This window comes from Stigmatopora argus, chromosome 7 (genome assembly GCF_051989625.1).
Source record: "Stigmatopora argus isolate UIUO_Sarg chromosome 7, RoL_Sarg_1.0, whole genome shotgun sequence".
NCBI lineage: Eukaryota > Metazoa > Chordata > Actinopteri > Syngnathiformes > Syngnathidae > Stigmatopora > Stigmatopora argus.
In genome coordinates, this window is record NC_135393.1 from 12547629 (window position 1) to 12560736 (window position 13108).

Sequence of the window (13108 nt, forward strand, 5' to 3'; positions counted from 1 at the left end):
AGATTGTGTTTGTACTCTTGCTTGTTTATTGGCTAAGTAACTGCTATCTTATTGAATGAACACTGTGGCAGAATGCAAAGCAGTCCTTGTAGAGATGTCAGTTTCCCATTTTTTGTCTGAAATACATTTAATTTCCTCATTAAAAAGGGCACAAAGAACATCACTACTTTTTTCAAATGGGAAACAATGTTTGGACTAGTGTAGCAAGAAGATCCATCATATAATCAGAAGCTGTATATTTTTGGGGGGGACCCTCATGAAAAAGGTCTCAACTTTCCCAGTTGATAGTTAATAATGAATAACTTAACAGTTTATTGTTATTGTTTGTGGTTATTAAAACGAAAATAATAATGAACAAGTTTTTATACTAATCTTTTTAATTCTTTCCTTTAGCGCGTTGACCTCACAGCTCTGGGGTCCTGGGTTCAAATCCAGGTCATGTCCATCTGTGTGGAGTTTGCATGTTCTCCCCGGGCCTGCGTGGGTTTCCTCTGGGTACTCCGGTTTCCTCCCACATTCCAAAGACATGCATGGTAGGCTGATTGGACACTCTAAATTGCCCCTAGGTATGAGTGTGAGTGTGCATGGTTGTCCGTCTCCTTGTGCCCAGCAATCGGCTGACCACCGATTCAGGGTGTCCCCCGCCTCTGGCCCGGAGACAGCTGGGATTGGCTCCAGCACCCCCCGCGACCCTAATGAGGATAAAGCGGTTCAGAAAATGAGATGAGACGAGATAGGAATTCATTCATTTTCCAAACCACGCCTCACAAGAATTGAGGGGGTGCTAGAGCCCTTTCCGACCAAATATAGGCACCAGACAGGGGACACCCTATTTTCCCACTTCCATCTTTTTTCCCATTTTCTACATTCCCAATAGCTCGGCGCTGAGGCCGTGCGTCAAACGTTGACACAAAGGAGCGGCTTTCGATTTTGCCGCAACTTATAAAAGTATATGGAAAGCTCCGGTTTTGGGTCCAAGTTGAAGCGAGGTTGCGGTGACGGGACATATTGACGATTGAGGGAACTACGCATACATCAGGTGGAAAGCAGCGGGGTGGCAGTGGGTGGAGTCCCAGCACAGTTGGCCATTCCAAAAGCTTGAATCACTTCTCTCCCCATTCACATTCCTGCCGTGGAGCGCGAGCCACACAAGCCACGCACGGCGTCAAAAGAAGTATAAGATCGTTGAATGTTACTTCTTTGGCTGCTTAATGGAATTCTAATCATGGATTTATTGGGTCCGCCAAGGCTCAAAGGACATTTGCAGCTGATTTTTAGAGAGTAACTTCCCTTTGGATTTATCATGAGCGCTTGCCTGTAACTCTGGGACCAAAAGCTTGACAGAAGACAGTTGATTTTTTTTTTAAATATTATTTTCTTTTATATTTTATTTTTATGTGCTGAGGACACTCCGAAAATGATACTAACACGTAAGTTGTTTGTTTAAAAAACATGTAAATATTATTTGGTTTGATATATTGATTTATAGGGAAATAGCTCCAAATAGTAATTGTGTGTCATTTATTCTTAAACTTATTGTTATATCTTGTTTAGATGTTTGTGTTCGATAGATGATTATTTATTGATTTAAAACAAAAATGAAAGTAAGTCCTATTTATAAACCTTAAAGACAAATATGTGCCAGAACTGTGTTTTCTAGATGTTATTTGGGTCAAACTGTTAGTTTTTCTTTTTTCTAGAAAACAATTTATAAGAACAGAATGTTCATTTATTCACACATACTAAGAGGAACATGGTGTGTGCCATGACTCATTTTTAATCTGACTTTGAAACTTAACCAAGAGCTACTGTTTGTATTTATTTATTTTATCTCTCTCAGACAATAATTATCCATTGTGACTCTTCTTGTCACTTCATTTCGTGTCTATTGGAATCTCACTGTATACTCAAGTGCTTTTGCTTTCTGCCCCAAAACCTAACCTTTGCTCATGAGACGAAAGGAAACGAGACTGTATCAAAGCCGCTTTTCAGCTGTGCTGCCTGTCTTGATTTGATTTACAGAATTTGGCTTTTGAGTTAAGACAGTTTTTTTAGCCAATTTTTTTCTTATCATTTAGCCCATTCTTTGGACTAGATACAAAACGAGCAATGCTTCTGTTCTAACTAATAGGAGTAGGCTTCATCACACTTGTAGACATCACGGCATCATGACGCAAGTGTCATCGTTTACAATACTAACATTGGGTGATCTACCTGTAGAATTTTTCTCAAAACTAAAGTCACGTGTGGGACTCGATGTTTCAGTCTCAATGATCGCTCAATTAGAGGAAAAATATGAAGGAACCCTGTTTAAACTTCCCTTTTTTGTGAAGCAGGATGTGAGCACAATCCTTATCTGTAGGATTTCACATCTAGCTGGCACAAGTGAGAATACACACGCATTTGTACTGCCACCATCTCTTTGAAGAAAGCAGTGTGGTTCTGGCCTCAGGAGACAAATGTATCAACTTCAATTGGGTCCTAGCTAGGTTTAGGCTCCCATTTAGTTGTGGAAAGCTTATCATGAGTTTGAATACGCGTGGTCACCTGATCCCCAGCTTAAACTCCCTGTGTGAGCATAAATCTATCATCGGGGGAGGACAGTGTCCATTGGAGTTAGCCAACAATGATCCGAATAGCCCAGCTGTGCGTATGTGTGCTTGTGTGTTTCCAACTGTAAAAAAAGACCTTGCTTGTATCTTCATTATTCTTTTGAACGTGTGTTTGTGGGGGCATCGCTTGAGGCAAGCCAGATGGTGATAGTGCTGCCACTGTCTCACTTAGCAAGCAGCAACCAAGTCTTCTCATGGGGTACCAGCTGTCTCAGTCATGGAAAAACATGATACTCTTTAGAAAAAAACATGTACCATCGACCATCCTTGCATTTCATAAGAGCACTAATGTTTTTTTTCAACCATATTACAGCAACAAGATTTAATTCAATTCAGTGGTAGGCAGGTAGATGGTAATAGAGTACATAAACTTTTTGAGATGCTATTAAAGTAAATTCGGTGGAACAATCGCTTTTGAACAACGTGAACTTGTAAACTTACTACTGTACTAATCTAGTTCTTCAGCAGTCATGGGCTCCCGGGTGGTCGTCTACTCCTAATCACCCGTATCGACCTACTGTAAACACACAATATAAATTCCTTGTTGTTAGTTTTCTTTCCATTCCACTCATATCTTTACAGCCATTTTAATGTTGTACATCGTACCATTCGACAAAGTTCCCCACAAAAGGTATGGACTATAAAATACCCGACGATTGGATTGGAATATGCCATATCGTATTGTGTGTGTGAAACAATTGTTTTCTGAACCTCTGACCTTCTCGTTTGTCCCTGTGACAAGCAGAATCATGACTTCGCGTCTGTCTAGTGCTTCTTGTTGATAGCTTTTGAACCCCACAGCTTCATTTATCAACTCATCTTTTTAGACCCACTATGTCACAACTTTGTGCAACTGTCAGTAAGAACCCCCCTGGCTGAGTTTTGGGGTTACAGCGCAGTTGGCGCTGGAAGTTATGGCGACGATTAGATTATTGTAGATAAGCCTTGCGACAGTTCTTAGTCAAGCATTCTTTTCAATCTGCCAACTTCAAAGCTTCAGCCACGGTGATAACTGTATTCAGGCTCTTGACCTCCAGTCCTCCGTGTCTGCAGCAGAGACTTTAAGGCGGGAGGCAGCATCCTTTGTTTGTGGGCCGCCGAACAAAGTCCCACTGGATCTGAGCATTCCGAATTGGCCAAGCAAGACCCTGCGGCCTCCTGCGATGGAGGGAAACTCTGGCCACCAATTGTTAGCATTTCCTGCCACAGGAAAAGGAGAGAAGAGAAGGGGTGAGCAGAGTTGAAATGAGCCCAGGGAGATGAGGCGTTGAGAGGACTGAAAAGAAAAGAAAAGCAAAGACCGCAGTGGTTAATTTTAGAATTGGCCAAAAAGTAGCTGTGGGGCAGCTGTGATTGTAGCTCACTGGTTATTCTAAATAAACTCAGTGGGAAAATTCACTGGAGATTGTAATGTAATCCCTATTAGAACAAGCAGGGCTGTTATTAGTTATGCACTAATAGTCATGCTCATCACTCCTTCCATGCTTCTTTTCCACGAACGGCACAGTCAGACCGATTCTTCCATTCTTTTGACAAAACTCATCAATTTGTCATTCTCCTCAACATACTACGTATAACAGCTGGTTCATCATGTGTAGCCACCTAGTTTATTCCATCTATGTAGAGTTTTAGGTAAAGTACCTGTCAACTTTCATTGCCTTTACCATATTCGGTTTCTTTCCTTCCTCATTCATTCTCAAGAACTGTTGCCACTACAAAGAGTAAAAATAAAGAGGAATTTGTCCTCGCAGTGCAAATAGTAATTGTGTTTTCCCAATTTTATATGCAGCAATTTTCCTGCTGCTTTTAGCCTTGACTCTGCTACCATGTTTTATACTTCCGTTACCTTGGCACATCAAACAAACCTTGTTTTCCAAGGTGTGGAATGCTTCTATTTCTAACTGTAAAATGAAAAACATTTATGGCTTTACAACTGCCGCAACCGTGAAGATGTTTGGTGCATACACACAATCCCAAAAGCCATTGTTTGCCTTGGCTGCCTCCCCACCTATTATCTAGCCAGGAACAAACGAAGGCAGGGCCCGAATATAGACTGCTAGCCACTGCAGCGCCACTCGGCTCCCTTCCTGTGAAGGAAGCAGGAAGGGGAAGTGAGGTCGTTCCCTGGCAGGGCAAAGGAATTGGGGCGGACATTGCGGAAGAGCGGAAAAAAGATTAAATTATGGAAGCAAACAAATTATAAATAATTAGGAGGGGTGGTTTTGAGCCAGTGAATGAGTGGAGATCTATGACTAGTATAGATGACTATTACTGTGTGAATCCACAGTTGTTTCCGTTTTTAGTTTGTCTGCAAAGTCAATGTAATCAGCACTAGACATGGAGTGCGTCAACTGTCTTCTAAACCTCTTATTGGATCTCCTCGTCTTTGCGGGGGGATTTGGGGGTTGAAATCTAACCACGTGTTTGCATGTCTAATTTGCATTTTAATAGGTTTAGTGTTTTTACACTGGTTTGTCTTTAAACATGAGAATGCGCCATGCAAATATAAACAAGTATTTGTGCATACACAGAGCAACACAGACATAGGGAAGAGAAGAAAACTGAAGAATTCCAGTTGCTTTCAGATGTTTGGATAATTACCCCTTTCTTTTAGTGTCCCAAAGTACGGGGATCACCAAAGATGCATGCGCTCACTCAGCCATCTGCACTCACTTTGCACCTCAGCTGTGACAATACAACTCATTTTTCAAATAAAATTGGTGTCAAACTTGTTGGCAAATACCATATTCGGCGCATACGTGTCTTCTGGTGTCAGAGTTTTTGCTTCGTAAGTTGTTGGTGGGTTTGTCTGCTGCCCAGGCTTGTTGTTGGTATGTAAATGAAAATATATGACATAGACTGGAGCATTTAAACAGCAGCGGTAGTCTTATGAACTCAATGTCTGTTAAGAACATTTTTATTTGGAGCATGAGATTTCCTTTATTAACCATTCCATTAGGCCGCATTATATTTTATTTTGATCTCGTTAATCATGTTCAATAGGAAAGCAGCGTTCAGAAGATTTTGCCCTCCTTCAATCAGAGAAAAATCATGTACTTGGGTGTTGCGTACGTACATGTTTTATGAGAGTAAAAATTGAGGCAACAATATTTATTAAATGTTTGCTTCAAATCTTACAAGTTCATAATTTTCAGTCCACGCAGTCCTTTTTTCATCTACAGCCGTCCCTTCCTGCCTTTGTAACACTTGTTTGGTGACAAGTGTTTGTCATGCCTGTGCTACATTCATTGTAGCTGTCACAACACTTAAGACGGCATTGTAAAGTAAGCCCTTCTAGGCCCAGACACAGGTTCCTGTCTGTCTTCTGCCTATAGAAACACTCAACTGTGGGGGAGATGCAGCCAGTTGAGGAGACGGAAGTGTGGCCAACCATTTGACATGTGTTGTCTAAATGATGTTTGCGGGTAATTGGGATATTCTTTACAATAGTCTATAGTGGATTTCATGTACGTCAACTCTGTGAGATGGTACTGCTGAAGAATACTTAAAACACAACTGTCATGTCAGTGAGTCCACTAAAAAGCTTTGTCAAAAATTTAAAATGAAATTTTCATCTGTCAAATACAATTGGCGGTGTCTTCAATTTTTTTCTCATTGGACAAAACTCAAGCCATGTTTATCTCCTCCCAAAGTCATTTTGACACTGCCTGAGAAGCATCTGGTTCAAATTTTATTTATTGGATCTTGGAAACTTATCTTATTTTAAACTGTAGCAATGTGAGCAACATAGTTCTTTAATATTGTTTAACGGTGTGTGAAAAAAAAGAATCAGCATACCAGCTAAGGAGCTTAAGTGGCACACACTTGGTTTGTTAGAGGGTTAACGCCATTTGCACGAAGGATGCTTTTGAGCTCCGGCTTTTAAAGCATGTGAGAGGAGAGTGACCAAGTGTGAGATAGCTAATGAGGTCAACAGGTTTAAATTTGATGGACTGCAAATATATGACGGCAGCAATTCATTTTCCATTTGTCATCTCAATCCATCCATTTTCTATACCACTTGTACATAACTGCCTGTCTATGGCATTCATTTTTTGGTGTTTTTTGTTGTTGTTGCAGAAATCGAAGCCAAAGAGGCCTGTACCTGGCTCCGAGCAGCAGGATTCCCACAGTATGCCCAGCTTTATGAAGGTCAGCATCCCTCACCTGCATAAAGGTGTAACTATGAGAATTCTGGAAACATATTCTAGCTACTCTCAAAACGTGCAAAATTAAGTCTTTTTGGTTATGCTAGTTTCCAAAATGTCTTAATTGTATATTTGTGCGTCAGATGCCGTTGAGATCAGAAGAGTTCTCTTTTGGTTTTACTTTACATGCTAAACACGCCAGCACAATCTTTGCGATTGATTGTGCTGATGTAATTACGCTGTTTTGGAATCGTGCATAGTTGTGCGTTCTTGCACACCTCCCACAGGAAAAAAAAGAATTCCTGAGGAGTGAGGGGGGGATGGGTCATAGCGCTGGTGTTTTAAACTAGTACTGAACGTTCCAAATACTACTAATTTAACTTGGACTACATATTAAGCCCAGATAACTCAGAGCTCCAAAGTTCCTTCTCACTTCACATTGTAAATACAAGTCAAATTGTCGGTGTCAAACCTTCCCCAAATTCATGGGCCATTCACGTCTAACTCTAGCGTGCCGTACCAGAGACCTTCCCTTATGTAACTCCAAGACAAAGTTCTATTTGTTCTGCGTTTTCCGTACACTCCAATTTAACCACGAAATGTATCCTCTTGCCTAAAAAGGCCAATCATATTTGTAACAAGACTATTTTTCTAAATTTGTGTAGAAAAACAAAATCCATCACGCAATTAGAAGCCTATGGATGCCACATTTTCCTCTTGCTTCACTGGGACACGTTTCTATTGTCAGTGGTGCCATGATTATTGCCCCACTAAAGATAAGCAATCTGATATGGCTCCGTCAATACAGAAAGCTGAAAGCAATGGTATTCTCTCAATAGAATTTTCTTATCACCGCAGCCCCTTGGGGTTTGGATGAAAGATTCCCATTTGGGGTTGGGCCAAGACATTCCTACAGGCGCTTGAATGTGGCCCACCAGTGTGTTTTCATACACACTTTGTGTCAGTGCCTCAGTGTTGGACCGGTGTGCACTTACTTGTGCAGTGGTTTGCTGTTAATGAGGTTGACTCCAGAGCAAAAAGAATGTACCAGAGGAAGTCAGAGCTCCAACCTGCAGTGGAGTACCTATTGTCATTCTTCAATCAATCCCTCAGTGCTCCACATCCCCCCTGCCTGCTGCCTCTGAAAGCTGCAGCTGGGTTTGTTTGGTCGGATAAGATGCCACTTCCTCTTTTAGCTTTTCATGCAGGCTGTTAGGGGGAGAAGGTGGGACGGAAGACCTCGGTGGGTCTTGTTGAGTTTGAGCTGAACACACGTATGTATCGCCTTTCAGATTCCCAGTTCCCCATTGACATCTCCTCAGTCACCAGGGATCACGACTTCCTTGATCGAGATGCCATTGAAGCTCTCTGCAGGTGAGACTCATGCCGATACTAATCCTTCCTCTGATCTTAAGCACCATTCCTCTTGCCACTTCACTCCTTTTCTCTGTATGTATCTATTGCTGCTACCCAAACGGAATCATGGGGTTTGAGGATTACAATACAGCAGGAATCAGTAGTTCGCAAAAAAGGTTTCGAGTATTTTATTAAGTACAAGAAATTCAGAAGTCTTCTCAAACTTTATGAAAACCAGTTGAGAACATAAACTTTTCTTCAGAAGTATATATTTGTCCTGCTCACCATGTCTAAAGTATCTGTATTTTGTTATTATCAATCATTATTTTTACATTTTGCATCAATGAATCACATTATGAACTAATACAATGCTAATAAAACAAAATGAACATTAATAAAAAGAGAATAATAACACTCCATTGGCAACAATAGACGTCAAATTCATTTTAACTGGGTGGACCGGCTGTGAATGCTCATTTATGACCTAAATAATAGTTTTGTACTTATACTTTGGTTACTGTACATAAATGTTTTTTCACAGTCGTAAGGGCTGTAGTTTTAAAATGCACTGAACTCGTGATTTTCTTGGCTTTCTTGCCTCCTTTTGTGGCAGAGGTGTGCAAAACAATTTCATAGTTTATGAAAGCCATTCTTATTCTTCTAAATGTAACAAATTTAACAATGGTCACACAAAGTAGAATTGTGCTAGAGAAGGAGCAGAGAATGAGGTCAAGGAATCTAATGGCCTTTTAATGACGCATGCTTGATCCAATTGTAGTTTCCAGTAACAAAACAGAACAGGTGTGCCTTCATACATCTGGAAGAAGTCATCTCAATGTCTCCACCCTCAGCTGCTATCACCCACCTCTTCCTAACAAACTAGTCCTCAGTTTCCTTGCCTACATCTCCCTATTGTTATGTGATCTCCTCTAAAAGCTCTCCAGAGGGACCCTACCACTCTCGCTCCCCTTGACCAGGTGGCTGGGGGGATAATCTTTCTGTCCCTCCACCCTAAGATTTTCAAGCCACTTTTAGCAGATTACAGTCTCTCCCTTTTGCTGTCTGCCTCACATTCTCTTCCCACGTTTGTGGGGATTATCCTTTAGCAGTTCATTAGGTAGTCTGAGACCACACCAACCTCTATTTTCATTTATATTCCCTCTTATATATTTTCCTACATCCTGTGTGTTGGAGATCTGCTGTGTATATATAATCTATTGTATCTGTGTGTTTCCTTGCAGGAGACTCAACACACTGAACAAGTGTGCTCTTATGAGACTGGAGATATCACCGCAAAGAAAAAGGGTGGGTTTGAAGTGCACACGCAACGGCACAATCACTCATTCTCTACAACCACATTTCAATTTTATCAACTCACTAGGTTTTGTCTTATCTTATTGAATGTGCAGCAAGCAGTTCATCTCTAAATCAAAGAGAACTGCCCCGAGGTGGTGGAGGGGAGAGCTTTTGATATTAATGATGAAGTTGAGACAGATTTGCCTTAAAAGAAACTCTGGGTTTCAAATAGCGTACAAGCTCACGTAGATGGCAAATTTGAAACAAGAATTGCTGTCTTTTGAGCAAATCAACCTTAAGTCCCTAATAGTCTTAAGTGCTACACAGTAACAACCTTGTCTTGTGTGTGGCGCTATTCATTGGGATGACCCTCTGTGTGTAACCTTTCATTTCGGAGCAGGGCAGTCAAAGAGGTCATTTGCCTTCCTGGTAGGATGACAAGAAACTCCTTATACAGCATAGGAATGCATTGATCTCCTCATGGCTCTCTCTTGAATTTCTTGGAAATGATAGCTTTCAGTCTGAACAGTCATGTTCACAATATCCAGCGTCGCTGAGAATGCTTTGATGGTTTGTTGATAAGATATCTACAGAATGTTGGCAAATGTTTGAAGGTGTATATGGCCTATCAACCGCTGTCTATTGTTATCTCACATTCCAACCAACAAAACATCAGAAACAAGCCACTGTGGAATGTGTTCAAACATCCCCACAACTCCCACTGTCCTCTTTTACTCATTCATGTTCATGTACGTGTTTTATGTGAAGCGTAATTTATGTTGACTTTCAACAGAACAAGAAATGCTTTTTGCTGAATTCATCTTTGTATCTGCATTGCAACGGCTCATTTCCAAGCATTGTATCTTTTCAAAGGAGTTGTGGTCGTTATAGGTTAAAGATCAACTGAGTTCCTGTCTTATTTAGTGTCCAGTAAATCAGTAAGGTCACCTGTGGACTTTGGGAGGACAGACTGTACGCGTTAACTGAGAGAATTAGTATCAGTGAGGTTGTCGAACACGGCTGAAATACCTGCAGATTGGATGAAGACTGTTGGGGAGGAGGGATGACCTGAGTCCGTCTGCCTGCGTTGTGATCTATGAGGGTCATAATGGAATTTCCTGACATCCCTCCAGGCCCTGAAATAGATTAACTAAGAGGGAGGGGGTGAAATGCATGCGTAGTAAACATGGTTCTTTTATTGTCTGGTATGCATATATCTTCCATGAAATCAGGAATTGTTGAAACATGTTCTCTGGTCAACCGTGGATGAAAAGGCTGTGAGTTATGCAACTGTATGGTCAAGGATCATCGAGTCTATAGTTTATATTCATGGAATGTATTGTCTCTGAATTTTTTTTCTCACTCTCCTAACCAGAGTGAAGACTCGGATGAGGATGAACCCTGTGCCATCAGTGGCCGCTGGACCTTTCAGAGAGACAGCAAGCGTTGGTCCCGGATGGAGGAGTTGGAGGTTTTTTCCTCATTGTATACAGAGGATGCGCAACCACCTCCCGCTAAGGACCAAGTATCCAAAATGACCAAGCTGACGCTATGTGAAGGAAGGAGTTCGGAGAGTGTCCTGACAGATCTCAGTGAGCAGCCTGAAGTGGGTTCCATCCACAGCAGTGGTAGTAGTGGAAGAGCGCAGGAGAAGAGTCGTGACGCCGCACTTCTTTTACCCAACGAATCCATTCCCGTCGGAGCCACGCGGGCAAGTTCTGTGGCAAGCATGTGTTCGTCGTCGGGTACAGGAGGCTCCGTTTGTGCTAATGAGGACTCACTTTCTGATGGGATGCCTCCATCACCCTTGGAGACACTTGGACAGTTCACCTTCGATCTGAAGACGGGAGAACTCGGAGGAAGTTTGGACCGTAGTGGGGGTAGCGGTAAAAGCACGCGCTCAAGAGCCAAGAGTTTCCTTAAGAGGATGGAAAGTCTCCGTCTCCGCAGTGGCAGCGCCTCCAAGAGAAAGAAAAAAGGAAGTATCAGTGGTGGAAAGATAGAAATCAGCGGCCCTGTCATCAAGGAAGGTCTTGATGATGACAAGTTGCGACGACTCAATTGTGTGGATATCCCAAGTCTCAACCTTAATCAGAACATTAATCGCCAGCCAACTCAGACAATGACACTTAACAGAAATCGTTCTGTTGCTTATTCGACCCAGACTAGCAATGGTAGCACTGGAAGCACAGGCAGCAGCCAATCAGAGGCCAGCAGCGGCAGTGCAGTGAGCACACCCAGCCCAGTGACTCGTGCTCGGAGTCACAGCACCGTGGCAGGCTCCGGTAAGAGAGGGGGGATGTACTTGGAGGGATTTGATCCCTTCAGCATTCTCCAGCAAACATCCCATCAACAGCCGACGCCAACGCCAAAATCAGCCCCACCTATTCCTTGCCAAGCAAATATTGATATGAGCACGGATGAGCAGAACCGGAGAAATAACCACAGAATTCAAGAGAATAGCGGACAAGCGGAGGAAGAAGACGAAGGCAGGACCTTCTTCTTTTTACCGGAAGGTCACAAGCCAGGCACTTTCCCCAAAGCTTTGCAAGATGGGAGTTCATGTAATAACAATTGTAACGAGAACGGCAACTCTGTGGTCCTGAGAGGAAGGCAAAGTAGACGTCTTCGTCGAGTCTCTTCCAGTTCAGTGGACAGCCGTCTCAGTTTTTATGACAACGTCCCATTCCTAGAGCGAGAGGGGGTTGGCAATGGGGATGAACAAAAACTAGAGGAAGTGCTCCAGCATGTGAGCGGCCTGCAACGCTTTGTCAATGCCTGGTCTGAGGCCGTGGCGGCCGGTGAAGAGGAAGAGGAGGAAGACGAGGAGGAGGAGGAAGGAGACTCTGATTCAGCTCTGGACTCGGCCTCGCCGTGCCCGTCCTCTCCTCTCCAGAATCATCTGGAAGAAACTGAGAATGGAAGTGATCAAGACAGTACCGGGAACCCATTGGGGGAGGGCGACGAAGGGATGAGAGAGAGGAGGGACTCTGGTGTTGGAGCATCACTAACAAGAACCAGCAGGTCAGTACATAAACTGGAAAAATGCACAAATACATTTTAAATAAAAACAATTCTTCTTTTTTGCATGACCTCTATTAGATCCGAATGCAAAACAAGTCAGCTACAGCAGTAATGTGAAGCTTACCCAAACAAAGAGTTTTTTTAGACTTAGACTGTTCTTCTTATGTCATTCTCTGGAATGCCATTTAGTCTCCATGGGGACTGTAGCTGCTTTTCTAGGAATCTTAAGTTGGTGACAAGGGCTTTTCGACAATCTCTTGATTGATGTGTACACAAATCCCTGCAATCCTTAAGCCTGATCACTTGTTTGATAATGTTGCAGTGCAACCAGTGTCTGTGTGTGAAAGCATCGGTGTTATGGCATGGGGTTGTACTGCTTTTTATCCATCGGGCATGCTTCTTAACATCTGCTCTTCCCCACCCCCATGCTTTAGGCCACAAAAACTCCGCTGGTTGAGCTTCCATAACTCCCATCGGCCCAGCTTGGCCTCCGCCCAACTCCAGATTAGCTGCCAGTCTGTGCTGCAGATGAATCTTCTTCAGAAGCTGTCGCTGTTGCAGCTCACCGCCCTGCTGGAGAGGCACACCCCAACAAACAAACATGGTTTTAGCTGGTGAGTTGCAAAAGAAAACGCACACACTTTTAGAGCAATGTAGTGTGAATTTAAGCAC

At 42.6% G+C, this 13108-nt stretch overlaps 1 protein-coding gene across 5 annotated transcripts in view; it reads left to right on the forward strand.

Moving 5' to 3' along the window:
* The window catches only part of dlc1 (DLC1 Rho GTPase activating protein), a 64174-nt gene that overhangs the window by 41581 nt on the left and 9485 nt on the right, over nucleotides 1–13108 (forward strand). For 4 of the 5 annotated variants that reach the window (XM_077605810.1, XM_077605812.1, XM_077605811.1 and 1 more), the window contains 5 exons: nucleotides 6693–6764; nucleotides 8053–8134; nucleotides 9358–9421; nucleotides 10788–12436; nucleotides 12871–13050. In XM_077605810.1, coding sequence (XP_077461936.1) covers nucleotides 6693–6764; nucleotides 8053–8134; nucleotides 9358–9421; nucleotides 10788–12436; nucleotides 12871–13050 — 2047 coding nt within the window. Of the gene's footprint in view, nucleotides 1–1138; nucleotides 1431–6692; nucleotides 6765–8052; nucleotides 8135–9357; nucleotides 9422–10787; nucleotides 12437–12870; nucleotides 13051–13108 lie in introns of those variants that run through there. The other variant, XM_077605814.1, reaches the window with a different exon arrangement.